Consider the following 12,501-nt stretch of genomic DNA (forward strand, 5'->3'; position numbering starts at 1 on the left):
CGCAGGTGACTCAGGAGACCTAACATTACATGTGCCCACTAGGAAGGGTAAACCAAGGAAGGGAGCAGAGCGCCGCCTGGTGGCAAGACATGCGGGCGGCTGTGGTCATTCACCTTCTCACCGTTTAGCTCCTCTCTGAAAGCGTATCTGTCTTTAAGTTTATCTGGAAAACTTAGGTCTTCAAGTCCAGTCTTACAAATAGTAAGAAAAAGGTGAACATTCCCATGGAAAAATAGGTGAAGGTCATGACCAGGCAAGCCACAGTGGAAGAACTGTAAATGACCAATAAATAGAGCAGAAGATGTTCAACCTCCCCAGGAATCAAATCAATGCAAATTAAGCTATACCACATCCTTCTTCACCAATTCACATGAGAAACTGAGGATACGTGGTTTGGGCAAAAGTGTAGAGAAACGACCCAGAATTTGCACTTACTGGAATGTATCCTGAGGTAACGTCATCTGAGGGGGACAAGGAGCCTGGACACAGATGTTGTTCCTAACAGAAAAAGAAGTACAAGCGATTTAATTGTCCACCATCAGAATGGTTAAAGCAATTAGCACACAGCTATTACCATTTTGATGAATATGTGCACCTCCTGGCAGGAGACTGGCCTGTGGTGGGTTGTTAACTCAAGGAAGGAGTCGACAAAACAGCACGGGTGCTGATCTCACTTGTGTACCAGCAACCGGAGGATAGAGGGATTGCATGTGGGTTCTTGCTATACACCGCATATATTTTCACAGTGAGCACATGTTATCGTTACAATGAGACAGAAGACAAAGCTATTTAGAGTTTGTATTCAGACGGATGGAACAGAGTCAAAGGGAGGGAAACGTTGACTTGTGGACAGTTTGGGTTTTAAGAGAAATTGATATTGTTCCATGACCTTTTTTTTCTCTCCCCCTCCCTGAAACTTGGTTCCTTCTCTCAGCTCATTTTCCATGGTTCCCTCTTTATAAAATCCCCCTCCTTCCTTTTAAAGCCTTGCTTCAGAGCAATTGCCCAATAAATAATGAACACCGAAGTTGCATTTGATTTTCTCATAAAGTAATTAAGGATAACCCTTCGTGTGCCTTTAAAATGACTGAAAGCTAATGCTATTTGTGTCAATACCCTGTTAACGCCATTTAAGCAAATTGTTAAATGTTAAGTGACATTGCTATTGAAGGATTACTTTAACCTCCTCAGGAGTGGCACCGTTGAGAATTATTGTAAGAATAATGAAGTATAAAAAAAAAATAGGGCACTTTAGTAAAAGATACTTACTTTGACAATTGTGAAATACAAGGGTGATTATTATGTGGAATTTTCAGTCAGTTTTTTGAGTTAAATTCCTGCTCCCCCCCCCCCTTTTTTTTTTCCATTTCAATGCCTCCTCTGGGTAGGTTCAGACCGCCCAAGAACAAAGCTTTACCTTAGCTCTGACCTTGGTAATGTCTTGCTAGGCTGGATCATGGAAAGAATGAGAACAGTTCAATGAAAATTCATGCTCTGACCGGTCAAATGTTATTACAGATCTCTGGGCCACCAGCACCTACACAAGCGGCCAAAACAGCCCCCACGCGGATCCAGGTAAGAACCTGAACTCACCTTTCCAGCTACTGATGGAAGTTAAGCGTGTTTACATGAGCTTTGTCATTCCAGATCCTTGCCATTTGATTTAGATTTGGACAGAGGGCATTAAACCAGTGATGCCAACAGGAGATACTGCTCAGGGGCCCAGCTTGTGAGGAAACTTGAAAGGAATGCAAAGCTTTCACCCATGGCTGTTCCCTCGAGGCACTTTTGTGCAGGTTACGATGGAAATTCCTAAGGATTCAGTAACTAGGCTCTTGTAAACCTGAAAAGGGATACTCTCTGGGGTTTATGCTTGAGGAACTAGGGTAAAAGAAAGAGAAAAATTTGTGGCTTTGTCTAGGGAAGGGCAGAGCCGATCTTGCTGGGGGTAATTCTATGATATGGAGAATAGAAGCCCATTCTCTCTCCTCCAGGAATTCTGTGACTTATGACACTCCCAGCAACCCTTTGTTCACGTCTGTGTGGATCCCTTAAAGTTTGGCCCAAGCCCTGGGATGGCAGAGGGATGAGGCAAGTAATTCTCTTCTCTGTGATGCCCTGGAGGCCTGCAGAGATTAGAAAGGAAAATCCAGCAGGGCCGGGCGCTTTCTACAAACTGTGCTCAGGGCCTGGGCCACAAGCTGATCCACTTGATCCAGGGACACAAAGCCTTTTGCAGCCACAGGGCACTGCCATGTGGGGCCTGGGTCTCCCAAGGAAAAGAGTCCAGGTTTTACTCTTGCTGGGGGATACCAGTCTGTCCTCCGCATGTTAAAAGATTCCTAGAGACTATAGGTTCTGTTTTGCTTTGATACTGGATCAGAGCAGGGGCTCCATGTGGTCCCCCATCTAGTTGCTGCCCAACTGTACCTTTGCCAAAGCACACGCTGTTGTCCTGGACAAAGGGTTTTAAGAATCAGATCTCTGGGCAAGGCAAGGGTTCCAAGGCCATCCTAGCCTTCAGTAGGCCCCCGGGACCCTTCAGGCAGCCAGGCACGGGGCACTCCTGCACCCTGTCCCCTTGGCTAGGATCTCTGCCTCCTCCACCACCCCCAGAAGGAGAGCCAAGCTCAGCCAGCTTGGCTGACCTCCGAGGAAGATCTGAACCGGGGGCACTTATACTAGGGGGCAAATTAAGGGAGGAGAGCAGACTGCTGGTTGCACCTGAATCAGCTGATGCCGGGTGATCCCATCAGGTATCCAAAGTCAGGATTCTCCCAGAGCTGCTTTCCAGAAGCCTGCTGGAGCACAGGTCAGCCCGGGTAAGCTGCCCGCTGCTCACCAGCCGTGCTCCAGCACCCTTGCAAATACCTTACTCCCCACGCACTGGCTGCTGGCCCCTGCAGCTCATCCTGCCACATGGTCAGAGTTTGTGGGCATGCCAAGGCGTTTTACCTTCTAGAAAACATCTCTTTGCTTTGTCTGTTCTTGGCGTGTCAAAGAGAAAAATCTCCAGCCGTGCAGACACCCAGTAGCGCTCATGGGTTGGGTCTGCTTGAGAGGCTCCCGCCTGGGTGGCCTATGCCCCAACCTTGCACACCCCAGGACCCGCCTCTGGGATTGATTGAGCTCACATACACCACAAATCAGACACGGCTCAGGGGGTGGTTGGTAATGAGGCACTTTACCTGATCTCCAAGCTCCTACTTTTGACTCCCAAGAACCCAAGGTTACTTTCAGTGATTGACCCCATTCTCTTTTTCTAATGCTACCTCTCTAGTTCTCTAGCTCTGAGCCCTCATTCCTTTCCCTTTCTCTTTCATGCTCCCAGCCATTATGCTCCATCTTCCTAAACTCTCCAGATGCGCCCAGCTGCCTTTGTATCCTCAAATCCTACCCATTTCTGCAGCTCCTTCCCTCACCGTCATCCCTGGAACTTTGCTCTGAGCCACCCACCCACCCCCAGAGAGCCCTGGCCTCGGAGTGTCTCCTAGCCCACGGGCACCCAGGCCTCACCGGTCCCGCAGCCTCGTTAGGGCTCCTGCCTGTGGGCAGAAGCCACTCGCACACCGTGAGCAAAGGCAGGTCAGAACGTTTGGGGCTCTTAGATACCCTCTGTCAGGCTCTCACCTCAGAGGTAATCAGGCCTATCAGGCAAGTTGCCCAGTTCTTCAGCTAGAAAATCACTGAGACATGGAATTGGGATGAATTGCATAAACTGCCTCTGGTCTGATTCCCCACCAAATATGCCAGAGAAAGGCTTTTGCCCCACGTCAGATACCTTTGAGTGAGTGGTCAGGAGGGGTCCCAGCCCCCTCACTGTTAGACGTAACTATCTAGAACTTAGGCCCATTGATCCTAATTTGGCTAAACTAGTGTGTCTCAGAGTGAAGCCTGAGGACCCTGCTCATGGGGATCCTGGGATGTCCTCCCTGCTCCCACCGCACAACTGAGTGAGGCCAGACTTTCTTCTCGTCCTTCAACCGAAACATGTCCCAACAGACTGAGGAACAGATATCAGATTCCCACAGTCTTCTGTTATGCCAGGCATTGAAGAAATTTGTCACCCTTGTCACTGAATTATTTTGGAAAATAGCTATTTCTCATGTTAAAAAAAAAAAAGCATAATAAATGGTGAAATAGTTAACATTCTGTTTCAAATGACCGAGCATTTTGATTTTTAGTAGGATAACACACAAACAAGAACCCCTTGGGGTCTTCGGTCATTTTTTTAAACATTTATTTATTTATTTATTTATTTATTTATTTATTTATTGAGAGAGAGAGAGAGAGAGAGAGAGAGAGAGAGACAGAGCACGAGAGGTGGAGGGGCAGAGAGAAAGGGAGACACAGGCTCCAGGCTCCGAGCTGTCAGCAGAGAGCCCAACGCAGGGCTTGAACTCATGAACCATGAGATCATGAGCTGAGCCAAAGCTGGATGCTTAACCAACTGAGCCACCCAGGCGCCCCTTCACTCATTTTTAAGAGTATGAATTTGAGAGCCTTTCAAATATACAAAAGGAGCCTTCACATCCACCTTACGTCTCATCTTTTCTAGGATAAATTTCTCCGGTTCCTCCCACAGGTCTTTCTGTGACCTGGCAGATTGTGACCACAGTCCTCGAAGGACTCACACAGAGCACTCAGACCAGAACACGATGCCACCTACGAGTGGTGTGTGCCAGGGCACTGCCTCTCGCTGCCTAAATATTCTGCTTCCATCATGGCAATAACTCAGTAACTCAAGTCACCAGGGTGTTTTTCTCTTGCACTTCTACAGAAGCAGGTCACATCCGTCCTGTCTTTGTGCCATTGAGTCTTTGAACCCAACTTAGAATATCAAACTTATCGCTGTGAAATTCCTCAGTTTTGTCTCTTGCCATCTTCCTGTATCTTAATTCTGTCATTTAGTGTATTAACTATCCTTCCGACTTTTCTGTCATCCGCATAATTGATTAATGTGCCACCTGCCTCTTTTCTCATCACTGATACAAATCTATACCACATGGGACCAAATCTCAGAGCCCCACTAAATACCTGTGTTTAAGGCAACCCACTAACAGACGCCGACAGCTATACATGGACCTCATGAGATTGTCGTTGGCCTCAGTAGTTCATCCTCTCCTCTACAGGACGCCAGACTTAAAACCCACCTCCCACCATGCCTTCTGCCCAACCTCCCCAATTTAAGCCACCATCCCCACTGCAGAGGAACTGTTCTTTAATTAAAAGAAATTCTATTTCCTGAGCATGCTAGATGTCAGACACTGTGCTTTGCATTAGGACTACAAAGACAACTAAGATATTTTCAGGTTCTGGAATTCTGCCTCCACAGGTAGAAGGCCCCACACCCTGGTCCTTCAGAGTCATCCATAAGGCCACTGCCACCTCTGGCCTCCACTGCCAGGCCCTGCCCCTCCTTCCAGCACCCTCTGAGTGGGGACAGGAGCCACCTTGCTAGCATGGCCACGCCAGCTGTATTTCCAGGGGAAGGAGGGTGCTTCTGATGATTTCAGTTAGAACTCGGTGACTTTGCCTCAGAACCATTCTGCTTCTGCTGTCTGGCTTCAGGCTACCGTGTTCGATCCAATAGGCTTCACCTGCCTGGAAACCCAACCATGGAATTAATGTTGTCTGCACGCGAAAAGGCTGCCAGGTCCCAAACCAATATCCCACACCAAGCTGGGAGGGCAACCCGTCTGTAAACCCAGCATTATGGATGCGTCCGTGACAGATCAAGTGCCTAGAACCTTGGACTGTCCTCAGCCTGCTCTGATAGCCCTTGTGCTCTCTCTGGCCCAGCCAGCGGCTCTGCGAGTGCGTGCCATTTCACTACAGCAAGAGGGAGCTGTCCACAGGGACCGTGCGGCTCCAGGCAGGGAGCTGGGCCAAGGGAAGGAGGGTACGGGGGTGCCCCAGCTCCGGAGGCCTGCTGCCTCTCAGACCGCCACCTCCTAACACTCACACTCCAGGGGACTCTCTGGGGAGAACCCGGTGGGGGGGGGGGGCGAAGGGCCAACTGTGCTTCTGCCCCATAAAACTTTACAGCCCTAAGGGCCGTGTCTTACAGCTCCCGCTTAGGTCCTGTGCTGGTCACCTCCAGATGTGCAGGGAACGGAAGCTGTCACCAGTGCAGAGGTCATCACCAGGGTCTCAGAGCAGGGATATGGGGGTCCCCCACATTTAGCGTGAGTCACGGGGAGTGTGCCAGGTTGTGTGTCCTTCAGTGGCCTAAGATGACCCTGAGATGCCGACTTGACAGTGACTTCGCACGTGTGATGAACAGGGGGTGATTAAGTGCAGACTCTGGAGCCTGAGCTCGAAGTTCAGCTCGACCTCTCCCTGTGCCTCAGCTTCCTCACCTGTAACGTGAGGTCACAGCCGTAACCCAACTCTCGGGGCCGTTGTGACTTAAACTTGCAAAGTGCTTGGCCAGTGCCTGACGCCAAGCACGCTCTTAGTAAACGTTAACGGATCTACATTTTTTTCCACGGAAATCCTTCAGAGCCAGTTCTTCCCTTAGACGCTGACTGTATCTATGAGATGACCAAGCGAGTATCGCCCCAAAAAAATAAGTCCTTGTTTTTTAAGACTGGCTTACACTTTGCGATGTGATTTTGTACACATTAACCTCTGTGGGAAGCAGGTCAAGGCAGGTGTTCGTGACCTCAGCTTTACACAGGAGAAAACTTGAGGTCAGAGAAGGTAGGCAAGTCCCCCAACCCCCCAGCCAAGGTTGGGTAGACAGAGGATGGGTCTTCCAGTGCCTTTTATCCTCACATCACCTGGTTACTCTTCAACACCAGAAAGTCAGTATTCTCACAGACTTCCTTCCCATCACCACCAAGTCCAAAAAACACCAAGTCTCAGCTGTCCAAATATTTTTCAGCCTCCGGCTTTTGGATAAGTGATTTGGTTCATGCTTGTCCCAAACAAATATAAGTGGCACCAACAGAAAGACAGGCTCCCAGGACAGGAGGAAGGGCTTGGTTCCCTGCTGTCAGGGAACTGTTTCTCTCTTGCTAAAGTATGCCCAGAATTCTAATTCGTTGTAGCATTCAAGGGTGCTGAAAGCCTTGGGCAAAAACTGAGATGCTACCAGACTCGTTCTTCAAGGAAAGGGTGAAGTGCGTGTGTTTACCAGTAGGTGGCGATAGAGAAATGAGGCGAGCCGACCGTTTAAACTTCTAAGTCATAAATATTTGAACAGGGAGATCATCTCACCCAACCTGCTAATGGGATTCGCAGAGAAATTAAGGTTCACAGAGGGTAGGAGACTTGTTTAAGGTGTACGCCTGGTTAATGGCTGAGCCAGATTAAACTCAGTTCTCACCACTAAATCAGAATGTGCACGAACGCAGACGGCCTTTCAAAATAGCCGGGCACCTTCATCCTATGAAGGAAAACATCACTTCTTTTGGGTGTGTTACTCATTTCAGCCTGCCGCAAAGCTGATGGGCTGATTACACTTTCTGAGCTGGGGAGGTGGGGACAGAAGGAAGGGACAGAGGAAGAGAAACAGCTATTTTGGTGTCCTTATAAGCCTTCATAACACGTTTGTGCTGCCTCTGAGCCCCTCCTGGCCATGATTCTCCAAAAGACGTCAGGGACTATTGGGTAAGAATCCCCCTCCCTTCCTGACCATGCTTTCCACCTTATCAACCCCAGTTTATAGTGGGGCATTAAACATTTTACTGCACATAGAAATGCCCGGTGACTCTGCTTTATTCTGCATGAGGCACACAATGAGCAGCCGAGCCCCAGGAAATGAGTGGACTGCCCACTCCCTGACGGGGCCAGATTTGTTCTGTGTGGTTCTAAGGAAGAGAACATAAAATAGATGGGTGAGTCAAATGTACCTGAAATGATATTGGGTATATGCTGGGCGCTTAGTAAGTGTGGATGGAGGGGTGGATTAAGATTTCCGATCAATATGATGAAAAATTTTCTAACAGTCTCAACGGTCCGAGAAGAAATGTACTGTCTTGGTTGGGTATGTAATGAGTTTCCTGTCTCTGGCGGTATCCAAGCACCAGCCATCCACTCACTTGGTAGTGATGTTGTGGAAGCATGCTGGGGAGGTTGGTCTGGATTGGATGAGCTTTTAGGTCCCCTTGAATCCCGGGATTTTTATAGTCCATGATTCTTGGTGCACAGTAAAAGAAAGGAAAGGGCAAAGATGTTTTTGTCTTTGGTTTTCAGAGCTTCCCAGGAGAAAAAACGCTGTAGGTTTTAGGTGGTATCTTCCTAACGTCTGGTCCCGTGTTCTTTTATTGAACTCTCTGCCACAAGTGGAAAATGTTATCATCCGGGCAGTTTACTTGAAAGTTTCTACTGGTTTCACCTAAATAACAAGTTTGCTTCTTTTTAATTTTGAAAATCAGGGGAAATGGACTTGTGGAAACCTGGATCGGTCCTTTTAGATGCAGGTAATTATACAGCCCAACCCCCTGGCCATGACTAGATGGAGACATAGGATTACAGAATCACGAGAGTCTGATAATCCAGCTGGTGGCACAGAGGCCACTGTTGTCCACCGGATAACGAAAGGGAAGTGAGAGTCATGAAGACCCGAACATACAAGGGAGTGAGTTCCTCACCCCAAAGTTAGGTTTAGAGGCTCACTCCATCTCGAAGCACACTCTGACTTCCTTCTATTGCCCTGTCCTTCTTTGCAAAGTGGTATTCAGCTTGGCCCTTGACATGAATGAGTGTTGCTCGCTGTTTACTGTTTACTGAATTAAGGGTCTGAAACTCCAACAGCAAACACAGCCTTCTGGCTCTCGGTCTGAGGGTAGATTTTACTGGTAGGGAACGACGGGGTGGAGGAGAGGCCTCTGGCCTCACGTTTCTTCCCCCCTCCCTCCAACATGGAGCCTTGGACAGTTTCCCTGAGAGGCTCCTGGCTGAGAAATGCCGTTAGACACCCAAAGCGAATTTTCAAAATGATGTGAGGAAGTGGGATGAGCAGACTGACCTTTCATGGAAAGATGAAATCATGTGCTTGGCAAATTGGAAAAACTAACAAGCCTGGAGAAAGCTCACCACAGCCAAGAGCAGAGCCCCCCGCACTTCCCTCCTCTGACGGAGCCTCTGGGAGGGCACCCCACACTCCAGGCATGCTGAAAATAGGAAGACCAACTTCCCAGGCCATCTTATTGATGGTCTTTATTCCCTTATATGATACATGTGTGAACTTGGCTTCCATGTAAATGGCTCTAAAGCACATTCCCAAGGCTGAAATTCAACACACACACACACACACACGCACGCACGCACGCACGCACTAAAAGGACAAAACCCTTTTGTAGCTTCCCCTCTAATCTCAGGCTGTGGAGGGGAGGGGTTGCGTTCTAGATCCTCTCACTTGTTGGAGTTGCTGGTATCTTATCTCCTGCCCTGCAGCTTACATCCCCCCCCCCCCCCAGTTAGACTAGCCATGTGTCTCACCCATCTTTGTGCATTGACTCAGTCACCAAATGTTGACCGAGGACCTATGGTGATAGGCACCGTGAAGGTTTATACGATGGGTAAGACACATGCCCTGACCTTGAGATTTTCAGAGTTTTACAGAGGGATAATTCACGCTGGCAAAGTGCTTACTGCTTGCAGGTAAGGCAACTAAGGCTCAGACAGACTCAGTTAACAGGCAGTAGGGAACAGAACTCAAGTTTCTGACTTCAGACCCCTGAGCACCCATAAGCTGCCATGTCTTTTGTAGACTGTCAGTAATTCAGTCTTATCTCTCAAGGTGGGGGTGGTGTGGAGAAGAACACAGTCAAGCCTGTAGCCAAGCCCCTCACCCTGCAGCTGGGTGTGAATATCCATTATGTCCCCATCCCTGGGGTAAGGCCAGATGCTTCCTGTTCTTGTAAGTCACCAAAAGTTTTACTGCTCTTTCCAGGATTTGTTCCAAAAGAAGAATTAAGCACGCAGGCTTTGGAGCCGCTATCCCAGGGAGATCCAAGTAAGTTAACTGACAACTAGAGACCCATAGTGGCCGTGACATCCAATCTGCTTCCCTCTCTCCCCGCTTACTCCCACCCAAACCCACCTCTTTCCCACCCTGGATCTATTGAGCTCCTCTCTTCTGTCACTTTGTTCTAAGGGGAAAGGGAAGCTTGTGGAGGATTTAAACTGTGTACACGAAGGGGAGAGGATCGGATTTTTTAAACATCACTATGGCAACAGGGTGGGATGGAAAAGGGAGACAAAGGAGGGGGGTAGAGGAGGAGACTGGCTTGCCAGCAGGGCCAGGGGCTTACTGGGCATGAGGGCAGACAGAGCTCCGAGCTGGAACTGGAAATGGAGAGAAACAGGAAACAGAGAGGAAGAATCTAGAGGCTTGGAGGGGGAGGTATGAGAGAGGAAGCAGCTGGGCTAATGGTACTGCCATGAGGTCCACAGGGGTAGGGCAGGGAGATGGTTTCTGTCTTCCATCTTCTGAAAGACATTTGGTCCAGTAGGTGCCTGACTCCCCAGATCTGACTTGAGAAGGAGGAGCCCCCTGGGAATTCAGAGTTGGAAGATGATGAGCTAGGGTTTAAAACCAAGGTCATGAGAACAGGAAAGGTGACCTAGGGAAACCAGAGGGCTTAATCGTGAAGAACTTCTAGGGTGCCTGGGAGCCTTAGTCACTTAAGCATACGACTCTCGAGTTCGGCTCCAGTCATGATCTCATGGTTTGCAAGATTGAGCCCTGTGTTGGGCTCTGTGCTGACACAGTGGAGCCTGCTTGGAATTCTCTCTTTCTCTTTCTCTCTCTCTCTCTGCCCCTCCCCCACTCTCTCTCAAAATAAATAAATACATTTTTAAAAAGTGAAAAAACTTGAAGAACTTCAGCACTAAATAGGTGGAGAAGCCACCTGAGGATACCAGACAGGAGGGATCCGGGCGGGGTTGGGGGGGGAAGAGGAAAACCGAGAGGCAGGTGAGTGCTACAGGCCCAAGGGAGCACCCGCAGATTCCCCTAGAAAGTCGCTGCAAGTCAGCTACCAGGGCGCTGTGAGCCCCAACCCAGCTGTGTGTGAGAATCACCTGAAGACTCAAGATGTCCAGTTCCTGCTCATACCTACTGAATCCCACTCACCCTAGATCTTGCTACTCAGTGTATGGTCTGGCCACGTCAGCATCACCTGGAGGCCTGTTAGGAAGGCAGAATCCCACGCTCTACCCCAGACCTACCGAGTCAAGTGATTTCTTTGCACATCAAACCTTAAGAAGCACAGCCCAGAGAGATTCCCAGGCATTCTTACTTGTTGAAGCTGCATAAGCGACTCTGATATATATCCAGGGTTAAGAAACACTGGCCTAATGTATGAGACAACACAAAGCATTAATCTATAAAAATTGTATCATGTTGGAGAAAACCAAAGCAATTAAGAAAATTGGTAGATTGATTCCCGTAGACACTATATCTTACCTTTTCTTCCTCGTCTTCCAACCTCTGCCCTCTGTGACCGTAATAAATTGTTCATGCTGAACATTTAGTAACTCAGTTCTATCCTGTAGTAGTGATGCCATCTTCATATCGGCATGTTTTCCTCTCACTACGAGAAAGCCGCTGTGTCTCAGTGAGCACATGCGCAGAGCTGAAAGCCAGATCAGTAAAGCATTCTGGGCAATGGGGAGCACAGGTGATTCCAATGTCAGCCATCAGGTAGTAGTAAAGAGACCTAAGCAAATAGAGAGCATCTCAACTTCTTTAAAGCCTAGCTATGAAGTGAACACTTGAATCCTGAACGAGGTTCAAGTTGTAAGAAATGAGAAAAAATTGTCCGTGAAGAAGAGGCTCATCGCTTTATTTAAGTAAGCTCCACACCCAACATGGGACTTGAACTCCTGACCCTGAGATCAAGAGTCAAAGTTCTACAAACGGAGCCAGCCACGTGCCCCGTGGGCTTTATTTATTTAAAAAGAAAACCGCCTTTAGAGTGCCTGGGTGGCTCAGTCGGTTAAGCATCCAATTTCGGCTCAGGTCATGACCTCCCGGTTCCTGAGTTCAAGCCCTGCATCAGGCTCCTTGCTGTCTGCGAGGAGCCTACTTAGGATCCTCTGTGTCCCTCCCAGGCTCAAAAATAAACATTCTTTTAAAAAAAGAAAGGAAGTCACTTCGGGGCCTTATTCTAATTAACAGTTATTAAAAAAAAAAAAGTTTTCATTTCAAAAGAAACTAATCTACTGACATCTAGAAGAAAAAGCCCTGTTCAGGAGTGCTTCTCAAACTTTAATGTGCACACAGGTCACCTGGAGGTCTTGCTGAAATGGGGATCTGATTCTGTAGATCTGGGTGGAGCCTGGGAGTCCTCATTTCTAGCAAACCACAGGTGCCTGCCTGGTGAGCGGCAAGCCCTGAAGAACACCACTGCCACCTGCTGGCAACAATTCTCATTGCAAGCTCAGACATAGGAAAGAATGGGCTGGCCCCGTGTGGGGTACATCAGTAGCCCTAGAACTGTTCTGCTTCTCTTCTGCTTTTTCCCAGGCTTCTGTGACATCTTT

The 12,501-nt window shown here is 48.5% G+C and overlaps 1 protein-coding gene across 1 annotated transcript in view; it reads left to right on the forward strand.

Moving 5' to 3' along the window:
• Window positions 1–12,501, forward strand: part of VIT (vitrin) — a 106,203-nt gene that overhangs the window by 66,564 nt on the left and 27,138 nt on the right. The window contains exons 8-10 of the mRNA XM_086700361.1: window positions 1,519–1,575; window positions 8,385–8,429; window positions 9,905–9,967. Coding sequence (XP_086556487.1) covers window positions 1,519–1,575; window positions 8,385–8,429; window positions 9,905–9,967 — 165 coding nt within the window. The remainder of the gene's footprint in view (window positions 1–1,518; window positions 1,576–8,384; window positions 8,430–9,904; window positions 9,968–12,501) is intronic.

This window comes from Puma concolor, chromosome A3, assembly GCF_028749965.1.
Source record: "Puma concolor isolate L17-30 chromosome A3, mPumCon1.1.hap2, whole genome shotgun sequence".
In the NCBI taxonomy this organism is placed as follows: domain Eukaryota; kingdom Metazoa; phylum Chordata; class Mammalia; order Carnivora; family Felidae; genus Puma; species Puma concolor.